The sequence below is a fragment of the Castor canadensis genome, chromosome 13 (genome assembly GCF_047511655.1).
Source record: "Castor canadensis chromosome 13, mCasCan1.hap1v2, whole genome shotgun sequence".
NCBI classification, from domain to species: Eukaryota; Metazoa; Chordata; class Mammalia; order Rodentia; family Castoridae; genus Castor; species Castor canadensis.
Genome location: NC_133398.1, coordinates 26,903,752 through 26,918,988, shown reverse-complemented (window position 1 = coordinate 26,918,988; position 15,237 = coordinate 26,903,752). Strand labels below are relative to the sequence as shown.

Here is a 15,237-nt window from a genome sequence, read left to right as displayed (position 1 = left end):
ATGGTACTGATATGAATGACTTAACTTCTTAATTCTCTTTTGCTTTACTTTACTCACCTTACTGTTTAAATGCATTCTCTTTAGGTCAAAATGCAGCTGCATTGGGGACTGGAAGTTATTATGGCCACAGTCCAGGATATTACGGTCAGCATATCGCCCCTAATCCCAAACCAACAAACAAGTTTTTTCAGTGCAAGTTCTGCATACGCTACTTCAGGTCAAAAAACCTCCTCATAGAACACACTAGGAAGGTGCATGGAGCTCAAGTTGAAGGGAGTTCAGTTGGACCCCCTATTCCAGGATCCTTAAATTATAATATCATGATGCACGAGGGATTTGGAAAGGTCTTCTCTTGCCAGTTTTGCACATACAAGTCGCCAAGGAGGGCAAGAATAATGAAGCATCAGAAGATGTATCATAAAAACAATCTGAAGGAAACCACAGCTCCTCCACCTGTTCCTGCTCCAATGCCAGATCCTGTGGTTCCACCTGTGTCCCTGCAGGACCCCTGCAAAGAACTGCCAGCAGAGGTTGTGGAGCGCAGCATCTTAGAATCCATGGTGAAGCCTTTGACTAAGTCTCGAGGCAACTTCTGTTGTGAGTGGTGCAGTTACCAGACCCCCCGCCGAGAACGCTGGTGTGATCACATGATGAAGAAACACCGAAGCATGGTGAAAATCCTTTCCAGTCTCAGGCAGCAGCAAGAAGGGACGAATTTACCTGATGTGCAGAACAAAAATGAACCCAGCCCCACATCCAACTCCACCTACCTGTCCATGAATGCTGCAAGCCGGGACATACCCAACACTAATGTCTCCAATTTCAGGGGCTCCATAAGTAACTCCATCATGAGACCCAACTCTTCAGCTTCCAAGTTTTCGCCCATGTCCTACCCTCAGATGAAGCCGAGATCACCTCATAATTCTGGCCTTGTTAACTTGGCAGAGCGATCCCGTTACGGAATGACTGACATGACCAATTCTTCTGCTGACCTGGAAACTAACAGCATGCTAAATGACTCTAGTTCTGATGAAGAGTTAAATGAAATAGACAGTGAGAATGGTTTAAATGCTATGGATCACCAGGCATCAGGCCTGTCTGCAGAACAGCTCATGGGTTCAGATGGCAACAAATTATTGGAGACCAAGGGGATTCCATTTAGAAGGTTCATGAATAGGTTCCAGTGCCCCTTTTGTCCTTTTCTCACCATGCACCGGCGTAGCATCTCTCGTCACATAGAAAACATCCACTTATCTGGAAAGACAGCTGTCTACAAATGTGATGAATGTCCATTTACTTGCAAGAGCTCATTAAAACTTGGGGCTCATAAACAGTGTCACACGGGTACAACATCAGATTGGGATGCTTTAAATTCCCAGAGTGAAATCATTTCTTCCCCACTGAATGAAGGTGTGGTATCTTACGAGAGCCCCAGCATCAATGGTAGAAAGTCAGGAGTCATGTTGGATCCTTTGCAACAACAACAGCCACCACAGCCACCACCACCGCCACCACCACCACCACCATCACAGCCACTGCAGCAACCACAGCCACCACAGCTACAGCCACCACATCAATTGCCACCACAGCCACAGCCACAGCCACCATCAACCCAGCAGCCACAGCCACCTACTCAAGCCCCACCCCTGCACCCTTACAAGTGCACCATGTGTAATTACTCCACCACAACTCTAAAAGGGCTAAGAGTCCATCAGCAGCACAAGCATTCATTCTGCGACAACTTGCCAAAATTCGAGGGGCAACCCTCAAGCCTACCACTGGAAAATGAGACAGACAGTCACCCCTCTTCCAGCAACACTGTGAAGAAAAGTCAGACCTCAATTCTTGGGTTGTCCTCCAAGAACAATTTTGTAGCTAAGGCCTCTAGGAAACTGGTTAATGACTTTCCTCTTGATTTATCGCCTGTGAAAAAGAGAACTAGGATTGACGAGATAGCAAGCAACCTGCAGAGCAAAATCAACCAAACCAAACAGCAGGAAGATGCGGTGATCAATGTCGAGGATGACGAGGAGGAAGAGGAAGACAATGAAGTGGAAATAGAGGTTGAGTTGGACAGAGAAGAAGAGCCAACAGAAACCATCTTGGAGGTTCCCACTTCCTTTTCAGCCCAACAGATTTGGGCCAGAGACACCAGTGAGTCCCAGAAGGAGCCCAACTTCAGAAATGTCACCCATGATTACAATGCCACCAATGGGGCTGAGATTGAACTCACCCTTTCTGAAGATGAAGAGGATTACTACGGCTCCTCAACAAACATGAAAGATCATCAAGTTCCCAACACTGCTCTGCTGAGTACTCAAACTCCTATCTATGGAACTGAACACACTAATGAAAATACGGACTTTGGTGATTCTGGAAGGCTTTACTATTGTAAACACTGTGACTTTAACAACAAATCTGCCCGGAGTGTCAGCACCCACTACCAACGAATGCATCCATACATTAAATTCAGCTTTAGGTACATCTTGGACCCAAATGATCACAGTGCAGTGTACAGGTGCCTAGAATGCTACATTGACTACACCAACTTTGAAGATCTCCAGCAGCATTATGGCGAACACCACCCTGAAGCCATGAATGTACTCAACTTTGACCATTCGGACCTGATCTACAGGTGTCGGTTTTGCTCTTACACGAGCCCTAATGTTAGAAGCCTGATGCCACATTACCAAAGAATGCATCCCACAGTGAAGATCAACAATGCCATGATATTTTCCAGCTATGTCGTGGAGCAGCAGGAAGGACTGAACACTGAATCTCAGACCCTGAGGGAGATTCTGAATTCAGCTCCCAAGCACATGACGACATCCACTCCCGTGGCTCGTGGTGGTGGCATGCCAGCTACGTTTAATAAAAACACTCCTTCAAAGACCTTTACTCCAGAATGTGAAAATCAGAAGGACCCTTCAGTCAACACCGTTGTTGTTTACGATTGTGATGTTTGCTCATTTGCAAGTCCCAACATGCATTCTGTCTTGGTTCATTATCAGAAGAAACACCCTGAAGAAAAGGCCTCCTACTTTAGGATCCAGAAAACCATGCGTATGGTGTCTATGGAGAGGGGCGCCGCCCTTTCCCACTTATCATTTGAGGTGGGTGCTCCAATGTCTCCCAAAATGTCCAACATGGGTTCCCCACCCCCCCCACCGCCCCCGCCACCAGACCTCAGTATTGAGCTTTACTACTGCAAACACTGTTCCTACAGCAATCGGTCAGTTGTGGGAGTGCTTGTCCACTACCAGAAAAGACACCCAGAAATAAAGGTCACTGCCAAATATATCAGACAGGCTCCTCCCACAGCTGCAATGATGAGAGGGGTCGAGGGGCCCCAAGGCTCCCCTCAGCCTCCTGTCCCCATGCAACAGCTAAACCGGAGCAGCTCTGAGAGGGATGGCCTTCCTGTGGAGAATGAGATGTTCTTTTGCCAGCACTGTGATTATGGGAACCGGACGGTCAAAGGTGTACTCATTCACTATCAGAAGAAGCACCGAGACTTCAAGGCCAACGCAGATGTGATCCGGCAGCATACAGCCACCATCCGAAGCCTCTGTGACCGAAACCAGAAGAAGCAAGCCAGTTGTGTGCTTCTCTCCCCCTCTAGCGTAGAACGGGACAAAACAAAACTCCGAGCGCTCAAATGTAGGCAGTGCTCGTATACCTCCCCCTACTTCTACGCGCTGAGGAAGCATATTAAAAAAGACCACCCTGCTCTGAAGGCCACGGTCACGTCCATCATGCGGTGGGCGTTTCTAGATGGCTTGATAGAAGCTGGCTACCACTGTGAGTGGTGCATCTACTCCCACACAGAGCCCAGCGGCTTGCTCCTGCACTACCAGAGGAGGCATCCAGAGCACTATGTCGATTATACCTACATGGCTACCAAACTCTGGGCTGGGCCAGACCCATCGCCTCCGTCCCTCACCATGCCAGCGGAAGCCAAAACATACAGATGTAGGGATTGTGTTTTTGAAGCTCTCTCCATCTGGGACATCACCAATCACTACCAGGCATTCCACCCCTGGGCCATGAATGGTGATGAGTCTGTGCTGCTGGATATCATCAAAGAAAAAGATGCTATTGAGAAGCCCATCCTTCCATCTGAAGAGTTGGTAGGCCCTATAAATTGTGAAGACAGTATGCCCACCCCACTCCCTGAGCAGGAAGCTGAATGCCCAGAAGATGCAAGACTTTCCCCAGAGAAAACCTTGCATCTGGCTTCAGCCAACCCTGCCATATCTTCCACCCCATACCAGTGCACGGTGTGCCAGTCCGAGTATAATAACTTGCATGGGCTCCTCACCCATTATGGGAAGAAACACCCTGGCATGAAAGTGAAGGCTGCCGACTTTGCCCAGGACATCGACATCAACCCAGGTGCCGTCTATAAATGCAGACATTGCCCCTACATCAACACTCGCATCCATGGCGTCCTGACCCACTACCAGAAGCGACACCCGGCTATCAAGGTGACCGCTGAGGACTTTGTACATGATGTGGAGCAGTCTACTGACATATCCCAGAATGACATGGAGGAGACAAGCCGGATTTTCAAGCAAGGGTACGGCGCCTACCGGTGCAAACTGTGCCCGTATACGCATGGCACTTTGGAGAAACTCAAAATCCACTATGAGAAGTACCACAACCAGCCTGAATTTGATGTCTTTTCCCCCTCTCCCCCAAAGCTGCCAGTCTCCCTAGAGCCCGAGATAACCACTGAAGTGAGCCCCTCCCAAATCTCCATTACCGAGGAGGAGGTGGGAGAGGAGCCCATGTCCACTTCTCACTTCTCTACCTCGCATCTGGTCTCCCACACTGTGTTCCGGTGCCAGCTCTGCAAGTACTTCTGCTCCACGAGGAAGGGCATCGCCAGGCATTACCGAATCAAGCACAACAACGTCCGTGCGCAGCCGGAGGGAAAGAACAACCTCTTCAAGTGTGCCCTGTGTGCCTACACCAACCCCATCCGCAAAGGGCTGGCCGCCCACTACCAGAAGCGTCACGACATTGATGCCTATTACACCCACTGCCTGGCAGCCTCCAGGACCATCAGCGACAAGCCCAATAAGGTGATCATCCCGTCCCCGCCCAAGGATGACTCCCCTCAGCTGAGCGAGGAACTCCGCCGGGCAGTGGAGAAGAAAAAGTGCTCCTTGTGTTCCTTCCAGTCATTCAGCAAGAAGGGCATCGTGTCTCATTACATGAAGCGTCACCCAGGGGTGTTCCCAAAGAAGCAGCACGCCAGCAAGTTGGGGGGCTACTTCACAGCTGTGTATGCAGATGAGCACGAGAAGCCTCCGCTGATAGAAGAGGAGGAGAGAGGCAGCTTTGAGAAAGCCGAGGTGGAGGGCGAAGCTCAGGAAATCGAGTGGCTCCCGTTTCGCTGCATCAAGTGCTTCAAGCTGTCCTTTAGCACGGCGGAGCTGCTGTGCATGCATTACACTGACCACCACAGCCGGGACCTAAAAAGGGACTTCGTCATTCTAAGCAATGGCCCCCGCTTGCAGAACTCCACCTACCAGTGTAAGCACTGTGATAGCAAATTACAAAGCACAGCCGAGCTGACCTCACACTTGAACATTCACAATGAGGAATTCCAGAAGCGTGCCAAACGTCAGGAGAGGAGGAAACAGCTTTTGAGCAAGCAGAAATATGCAGATGGTGCTTTTGCAGATTTCAAACAAGAGAGGGTAAGGATATGTTTTGATTTCCCTTCCCCCAGGAGGCCTCTCATCACTGGTGCCCACACGCACTTCTCTTCGTTGCCAGCCAAACTGCTGCAGGCTTCCTAGTGACTTAGCTTGCCAGAGAGCTCAATAAGTCAATTAAACATTTCGAGCTTGATTATCCCCTATTCTATGCTCACCCCTCTCTGAGGTCCTGTTCCCCTCCCTCTCTCCCTCTGACTCCTCCCATGGCTCCCCAGGGGAGGTTCTGGGTGGTTTCTATGTTATATCTTTCTGCCAAGTAGCCTGATCTGAAGTCTAGTATACAACAACGTTCGCTCTTTCCTAAGGCAGTTGTGGGCTGTCTCTGGTATCCTTAGCACTTCTCAGCCATGTCTCGGTCTTCAGTGTTTGCTTCAGGAACCTAACATCTCAAGGAGTAGATTTTTTAATTTTTTAATCAAGGAGTTCATTAATGGCGCAGCTGTGCACCGTTTCACCTGCGTCGTCGAAACTGGTTTGAAAACCAGATAACTTAATGGCAGTGACAATGAGCTTCTACACAGAAATCTTCTCTCCTCACAAGCCGTAACATATTTGGGTTCCAGAGACTGTGTCTAGTAGGCAGTGTGCCATGACTGATGAAGTTGGTGTATAAAAACCCTCGCCTCTATCTCACTTGGTTTTTCACCTGCTAATCTGCTTTAACATAAAATATGCCAGTAAAGAATAAATGCCTGCCATTGAGGGAGGGCATGGAGTACTGATGGCTACCACTGTATTTTACCAGCCTTTTGGTCATTTAGAAGAGGTGCCAAAGATCAAGGAGAGGAAAGTGGTGGGCTACAAATGTAAATTCTGTGTGGAAGTGCACCCAACGCTCCGAGCCATCTGCAATCACCTCCGGAAGCACGTCCAGTATGGCAATGTCTCGGCCATGTCGGCCGCCGTGAAGGTGAGAACAGGAAGGTTTGGATGTGCGTCCTTGTGTGTGAATGACTGGAGTTACTTATTAACCCATTGCTTAAAGCAGCTCAGGAGAGAGCATCTTCGGATGCCGGCTTTCCCAATTTATGCCTGGATTGCTTTGGCTTTTTTTGATTTCTTTGCAGGTTGTGGACCATCTTCATCTTTCTATTCAAGGAAAGGTTGGGTTTTGATCTGGTTTCCTTCCAAGGGGATAGTTTGGTGGACACAGAAGGCCGTGGATTCTCAATAGAGAAGGCTTCAAGTCATCCTTCTATTCTGCACTGAATGTAGTAGGTCTTGCTTTTCCAAGTTGCCCGAGCTCTTGGGAGGAACTGAGTGGACTCTGTTCCCATCATCGGCTCCTCCTACTGCCTGCCTCTCACTGTCCTCATCTGGCTGAGGACACAGACAGCCCAGGAGAGCCTGCCTTTTGCTTCTTATTCTGGGTCCACTGGGGAGTGCAAAGGGTGTTAGTTAAATCTAAAACTAAAAGCTTTCAAGTCGCACGTGACCCTGAGAACCCTTTGACCTGACTTGTCAGCTCCAACCCCTCTCCCTGGAGGATCCTGCCAAGTAGCTTCCCTCTTCCCCCTCTTATTAGGCCACCTGTCTTGAACATTGTAATCCAAATAGCAGCCACTGTTTCAGTAACTGAGTCTCTATCCCTACCTTTCAGAACATTGCTAAGCACTTATCACAGAAGTTAATTCGGGTTTCTGTCCTTCTTGATCTTGTATCCTGTTTTACCTGTTTGGTGTTAAGGTTAAACTTCTACTTCACTGAACACAGAAGACTTCTGTCTTCTGTCTTTGGCCTAACATTGGCAACACAGATAAAGCAGCATGATGCTTCTTCTGTACCCCACTGCAGTGTGCCCTAGGTTCAATGCCTGGATTCACATGAGAAAATCAATAATCCAAGGAGCTGCCTCAACAAATGAGTGACTTAGGGCTGGAGGCATGGCTCGAGTGGTAGAGCACCTGCTTAGCAAGCGTGAAGCCCTGAGTTCAAACCCCAGTACCTGGGGTGAAAGAAGGGTGACTTAAAACCAGCTGTTCCTTAATTTTGGGAATTAATTATGCAGCCACTTTCAGTGAAGGGATTAAAGTCACCATCTGTAGGGTGGGAGGTAAAGAGCAGGATCTTTTGCTCTTCTTCATTTCCAAATGACGTCCCAAGACTCCTACATGGCTGGATTATTCTTTTTCACTTTCCTTCCTTCCCTTCTTCCCTCCTTCCTTCCTGCTTTCTTTCCCTCATTTTCTCTGAGCCATAACCCTAACCCAACTTTATTTCAGTTTAGATAGGGTCACAATTTGAATTTTCTTTTGAAGATGGGGAATGATTGAACTATCTTCAGACTGTCTCACATTTCCCAAACAGTAGCAACCTATGTTGCCCTAAAATCATCACCAATGCATGAAGAATGGCAGTCAGCCTTGCCCTCCCTCTAGGGGGAGCCAGAGAGGCAGGGGAAGAAGAATTACAGGAAATGCTGATGAGCTTGGGAGAATGAAGAGAGAAGAGGAAAGCTGGGGCAATGATGATAGACATTTATTTTGTTGGTGGGGCATGTGTGTGTGTGTGGTTCTCTTAGCAGGAGGCTGAAGACCCTTCCCACTTGTTCCTGGATGCATTGGAAGCAGCCAAAGATGCCAGTGGCGCCCTGGTGGGCCGGGTGGATGGTGGACACTGCTTGCTTGATGGAATGTTGGAGGATGAAACCCGGCCGGGGGGATACCATTGCAGTCAATGTGACAGAGTCCTGATGTCCATGCAGGGGCTGCGTTCTCATGAGAGGAGTCACCTGGCCCTGGCCATGTTTACCCGTGAGGACAAGTACAGCTGCCAGTATTGCTCCTTTGTTTCTGCTTTCAGACACAAGTAAGTGCTACTTGGTTCATACTTGCTGCTATTAGGTGAGCCTCAGTCATACCATCTGTAAGATGGGTATAAGAACAGGAGTGACTAAATGGCATTAGACCTGGCAAATGCATGGATTTTTTTTTTTAAAGTGAGAATTAGAGGAATTACTGTGATACACTAAAGAAAAGATGCAGCTACTAGGAATAAACTTGTTTTCTGGTAGATCTAATAACATTCAGCCAAAGCTTAACTATCATTTGAAGAAATAACGTTCCATCTGGAAAACTGAGTTGTTAAAGAGGCAAAATTAAGACTATTAATCTATGTGACCAAAGAATCATAACTCGAGACTTTTTAAAGGACCTTGACAGGTCGAGAAGTTTATGGATGCTGAAGGGGTGTGGTAGCTTTCCGTCACTCACCACAGCTTTGGGGAGGTATGTGTTTGTAGGGTAATGGGGAGAAGGGGTGGTTCTAAGAAGAAATCTATTGCTATATAAAAGAGATAAGAAGTCAATAATGCATTCTTACAATCTTAGAGGAAGTTGACTGACTTGTTTATTTCTACTATAACTGAAAATAAGTGATAGGTTCTTTGCTCCTTAAAAATGATAGAGTTCCAGTTGGAGTTGTTGAAAAGCATGAGGAGGCATGGAGGTTAGAACATATTACAAACATTATTACTATTATTCAGAATCTAATACCTAATCTTTGTCATCAGATCCATATGTTGACATAGAACTTATGTCATTCCCTTCAATTCACACTAAGTATCGTATTGTTTGACAAACATAGAATCTCAGCAAATAATATGAATATACCCTGTGCTTGGCACAGAACCTTGGGGGATGTAAAGATGAGTAGGACTGGTCTGTGATTGATGGGAATTTAGGGCCTACTAAATTACTTATAAAGCAAACAAAACAAATGACTTGCCAAAGAAAGGCTCATTTCCTTAAAAAGATATCAATAAAATGCCATGAAGGAAAGTGTTACATCCATTTTGGAAAAGCCAGGAAGGTTCTATGAAATATGAATGAAGATAGGAAGACAAGATCTGAATAGTTTAGAAAGGAGATAAAGTGTGGAGAAAACCTTGGAAAGCCCAAGGTGAGGAGGATGTGAGCCTCATTGGGGCCTAGCTGGTGGCTCTGTTTAACCAATCCTTAAGTAAAGGAATATGAGAAGATTAAAGTCTGGATGCTTAAGTAGAGACCATATTTAGAATCTTTATTTATCTTTTTTGTAATGAAAGTGACAATAAAGTTTATTAGGAAAGGAATATAGTTTCAATAGATTGAAAGTGGGTTGTCTCTAGAGAGAACAAGAATGACTTATTTATTTATTATTTTGTGGTGCTGGTGTTTGAACTCAGGACCTCATACTTGCTATTCAGGTGTTCTAGCCACTTGAGCCACTCCACCAGTCCTTTTTTTTGTGTTGAATACTTTTGAGAAAGGGTCTTGCTTTCATTTTCCCTGTGCTGATCTTGAGCCAGGATCCTCCTGATCTCTGCCTCCCAAGTAGTTGGGATTGCAGGCATGAACCACTGGCACCTGGCCATTTTTAGTGTCTTTTAAATGTCAGAAATTAGGGCTTTATAAGCTATATAACTGGTAAAAGGAAGAGTCTAGAATGAGTAACATAGTCATAATTGCTAACATTTATTGCATCTCACAGTAATACCAGGTACTGTATTAAGTGTCTTCTAATACTACCTCTTTACATTCTCAAAACAGCCCTGAGGTACAGTTCCATTATTATCTCCATTTTACAGATAAGAAAAGCAAGGCCTAGACAGATTAAGTAACCTGCCCAAGACCACACAGATTATAAATAAATGCTGGAATTTTATCCCAGGCAGGCTGACTCTATAGCTTTTGCTGTTGAGTTGAAAAGAGACAGGGGGAGATCAATTCAGAAACAGTAATAATAAATAGTAATAATAAATAGTAATAATAAACAGTAATAATAAATAGTAATAATAAACAGTAATAATAAACAGTAACTGATTTAAGAAACAGGAATGATTGAGGGTATGGTGCTGCATGATGTAGAAAAATTGACTTAATGTATGGGATGAAGGACAAAAAGAAGTATAAATGGTGCCCAGTTTTTAGGCTCATAGAGTGGGAGAATGGTAGTGCTTTTTATAGAAACAAGGAAATGAACAGGAGAATTTATTTGAAGAAAAGAGAAAAAAAAGAAAAACCTGATGCGTTTGTGTAGCACAGAATGAGTTTCAGATAGTTAAAGGACATCCAGAGGGAGATGTCCAGAGGCAATTGAAAATGTTGCTTTGGTGCTCAGGAGAGCACTACACATTTAAATGGTAAGTGGTAGCATTCCCGTATGAGTCATTTACAATGGAAAGTAGATCTCTGGGGTGCTGTACAGATTAGAACTTCTTCCTACATCTTGTTTGGGAGATTTATTATTTTTTCAACTAATAATTATTATGAAGTACTGGGGGTTCATTCTAATTAACAAATGTCCTCATAAATTGTATCTGGAAGACTGAGTGATATACAACAAACATGGTTGTGTTTATCAGGAGGGATGACCAACCCTTTGATCACAGGACTCCTTTAAACATAATATAATTAATATAATATAATTAATATTAAAGGAATATAATACTTCCTTTAACATTAATATAGATGTTCCAAGCCAAATAGCCCACCACAAGCAGGTCAATCATTTAAAAAGACAGCCCTTGTTAAATGTGACAGTTCTCTAACTCCCATTCTTTTTTTTTATAAGTTAGATACTGTCACTGATTGGGCAGACTACATTTTTACCTATATTGTCCCTTCTCTTTTTGGATAACCACTCCCAATTTGATGCTCTGGAGAAGAGAAAATATGAATCTACCATGACTTGTTACCGCTTACCATATTTCTCAATCCAAAAAAAAATCTCTTAATCTCCTCTATTAGCTTCCCTTCCTCTTAGAATGGGTCCAATAACTTTTGCTTGTTTATGTATTTGTATGATGAGCACCATCATTAGAAAGTAAACAAAAGAACTTTGAACAGCTTAAAAAATCAAATACCTGGAAAAGGGCATTGAGAAAACATATGCAATTTTTAATCTTTCCATTTTCCTTTTCCTCCTTCCACATCAAGCTTGGATCGCCATATGCAAACCCACCACGGACACCATAAACCATTCCGATGCAAACTCTGCTCCTTCAAGTCCTCCTATAACAGCCGGCTGAAAACACACATACTCAAAGCTCATGCTGGTGAGTTGGTATTCACAACACACCAATTCTTCAGCACACTCTGAGTTTGCTGTTACATTAAGGTCCTTATTGAGTCAAATTTTAAATCTCTTGCCCCACACATGTACATAAATTATTCTTGAGATGGTTTATCTAATAAAGACAACTAAGAAAAGAAAAATTAAAATTACCTAAAGGCAAAATAGTCAGTGATGGCATGTTTGAGTCATGTTACTAACATGTTAGATAGTTTTTATTTTTTGTAAAAAAATTCTGCGTTATCTAAACTTGCTAATGGAATTTCAGAGAATTGTTATACTCATTAAAGATAATTCCTCATTAAAATAAAGTTAGAAGTAAGGAAGTTTGAAGGGACCAAGAGAACTCAGGGTGTGAGAGGTTTCTCAAGAGATGCATTTGGATAAGTCATTTCCTTTTACTTGGGTTGTCAGTGTTCAGGAGCTATGCTGGTCTCTGTGGCTCCATTGTCCATCTCACTTTGCTTATTTCATGACTTTCCTTACTTAGTTAGGCTCTTTACTAAGCATTTAATAACCATCAGCTTATTCAGTCTTCATGATATTCCTAAAGGTTAAATTCTATCAGACCTTATATAATACTTTAAAACATTTTGAACAGGGTTTTAAACAAGTGCCCAGAACTGGGTCTTTCACCTTGCCATCTGCTTACGCCCTGTTCAAATAGGGCCATATCCCTTTACTATCTCCTGAGTGTTGGGCCTTTTGAACTGCTTTATTATAGTAAAACTACCAAAGCCTCCCGCTGTTCTGAGCCCCACTGAGGGATCAGAGATGGGACAGGGAAATTAGCTATGTGGGTTATATGAGCTGTTAGTAATTTTATATCTCTAGGAAACTTCCCTAAAAATTCATGGAGTTAAGTGGCTTCAGAGTCCAACCCACCGTTTTCTAACATGTGTACATTACAAATTATTCAGCTGAGATAGCATTCTGGTGGGTTTTTCCCCTAGATCCCAGCCTCAAAAGGCTGTTTGCGTCAACTGTTTACCAGTTAAGAGCTAGGTGATTGGTTTGGCCCATGGGAAGGACTTTGAAGAGCCTTTGCACTGACTCCAGGGCACTAAGCTAAAGAGTGTGTTCTTGGAGCCGACCAAGTAGAGTGTCCTCACTGTGCTCACCAACTGGCAAGAAGGAGGCATCCAGAAAGAGAAGGAGAGCAATGCAATTCTACTCTCATCACGTCTTAGAAGCGTCATCTCTATGACATGACTTTGAGTTACTAGAAAAGCTTGACTTGCGAAAGATAGTACATTTTCTAAAGGTCCCTCAACTCATCTGTTCTAGGTGGATTATCTTATTATTATATTTTAAGGAGTAAACAGTACTGTGCACCAAAGAAATAATCTGGATTTGAATTCTCTCTCAAGTTATGGGACTCATAGTCACTAATGAAGCTTCATGTGACCAAACTTAAGTTTAAAAACAAATATATATTTGTTTTTTATTATTTATATTCTGAATAATATTGCATATTAGAAAATACAGCTGTTCACTGCCCATTGTTAATGTCTAATTCCCAGGCAGTAAACAGCTAACTATTGTTCTTGTCTAGGTCCTCTGACTTCTTTGAATTTCTTTTCTTGTGCTGTATAATGTAATGAAACTCAAAGTTTTCTGTTTCTCCTCAAGACGTTTTTTGGAAATGTAAACTCTCGGGGTCCTCAGTGATGAAAAGAAAGTTTAATTGCAAAACTTGAATGTTGACGTCACTTAACATATGAATCCATGTAATAGTTTTCACGGTGGTAGGAAAGAAACAATCCCAGCTGATGGAAGGCCATGGTAGGTTTAACTTCTGGCTCTTCTTTCTCTCACTATGAATCTGTGGATCACTAGTTCTGCCCGTTCATTTTCACTGATACATAAAATTAATATTACCAAAGATCCTGTTTGCTCATCTTCTTCTTTCTCTTTTCCTCTGATTTTTAAATTTCACCTTAAAAATAAACTTTTCAGGAATCAGGCACCAATAATACCAGCTACTCAGGAGACTGAGACAAGAGGGTCACTTGAGTCCAGGACTCCAGTCCTGCCTGAGCAACATAGTGAGGCACAGTCTAAAACAAATGATTTTTAAATACATGTTTATTAGAGAAAATGTGAAAATAAAAGAAATAGACTCAGCCATCCATAATCTTATTGTCTACAAAATCACTGTTGTTAATATTTGGTGTTTCCTTTCAGCCACTTTCTCTATAATTATTTTTAACATTTATGATTATAATGTCATTAAAAATGTTTTGCCTTTCTATTTATTCTTAGTTTTCTGTTATTACAGATTCTTCAAGAATTCATTTTAATGATAGTTCACCAAAAAAGATATGCCCATACTTACTTAATCACTTCCTCATATTTAAAAATTTAGGTTGTTTCACACCTTCTTCAAAGCATGGATAATATAAATTTCTAAATAAAGTTTTCTCTGTTTTAAAAGATATTTTCTGAATAGAGACTCTTAGAAGTAGGATGATTGGATTGTGGGCTAAATTGCTTTGTTATTACTAAAACTAAAATTGTTTTCTGAATTGATCAGTCTAGTGTATTTCTATCAACAAACTTGCCTACTTCACACCATTCATTCTTGAGAGCTTGTTTGGAGGTTCTAGCAGCGGAGTGCAGCTACTCATATACCCTTGACCAAAGAACGGTCCTCCTCTATCTGGGATGGTCGTCCTCTTCCACCGAGTGTGCAGCTTTGGGAGGGATGCACGTGGGAGCGGTGAGGGAGGAAGGTGACACCCGCCTAGCCAGCCAGATCAGCCGAATTAATTGGCGATCAATGAGGTGACAGATGTCGCATCCAGATCGCCCTCACATCCCACACCATTCATTCTTAAAATGTAATTGACTTAAAAGTTGACTCATGACAAAGGTCAGTCATATCCTTGTGTTAATTTGGTCATGGTGAGCTGTGCTGTATTTCAGCTTAAATGGACTTTTTCTTGAAGAAAATTGAAAATATACATGCTACCCTCCCATATGTTTTTATATATCTCTTTTCATTAAAGAAATGACTTATTTTTATCCATTTCTGCACTGTTGATGAGATAGGAAAATTGAGTTTAAGAATGAGGTTTGTGAGCTGATCCTATCTATCTATCCATCCATCCATCCATCCATCCATCCACCTGTGATGTGTAGGATGAGGATATAGTTCGTAAGTAAAGATTGAGAATTGTACAATAGAGATTGCGTGGAGGATCTGTGTGCTTGAAAAACTACTGGTAGAGTTTTAAATTAACAATTATAATATTTTTTGTGGCTAAATGAAATGTGACAAGGTCATTTCTAGTATGGAAAGGGAGGAAAAGGGATTAGGAAACCTTTCTGGAGGAGGTAACAGAGAGAGTTGGGTAGAGAATCATCCCAAAGCCTCACCTCTGTGAGTAGAACATGAGATGAACAAGAACCAGGTAGCTTGATCCTAGAGCTCCTGGAAGTTTCATTCTCC

General features: G+C 43.3%; 1 protein-coding gene across 6 annotated transcripts in view; it reads left to right on the top strand.

The window, feature by feature from the left end:
• Window positions 1–15,237, top strand: part of Znf462 (zinc finger protein 462) — a 137,494-nt gene that overhangs the window by 55,946 nt on the left and 66,311 nt on the right. For 5 of the 6 annotated variants that reach the window (XM_074051319.1, XM_020184359.2, XM_074051317.1 and 2 more), the window contains exons 3-6: window positions 85–5,708; window positions 6,475–6,639; window positions 8,434–8,537; window positions 11,648–11,766. In XM_074051319.1, the coding sequence (XP_073907420.1) occupies window positions 85–5,708; window positions 6,475–6,639; window positions 8,434–8,537; window positions 11,648–11,766 (6,012 nt within the window). The remainder of the gene's footprint in view (window positions 1–84; window positions 5,709–6,474; window positions 6,640–8,433; window positions 8,538–11,647; window positions 11,767–15,237) is intronic. The other variant, XM_074051322.1, reaches the window with a different exon arrangement.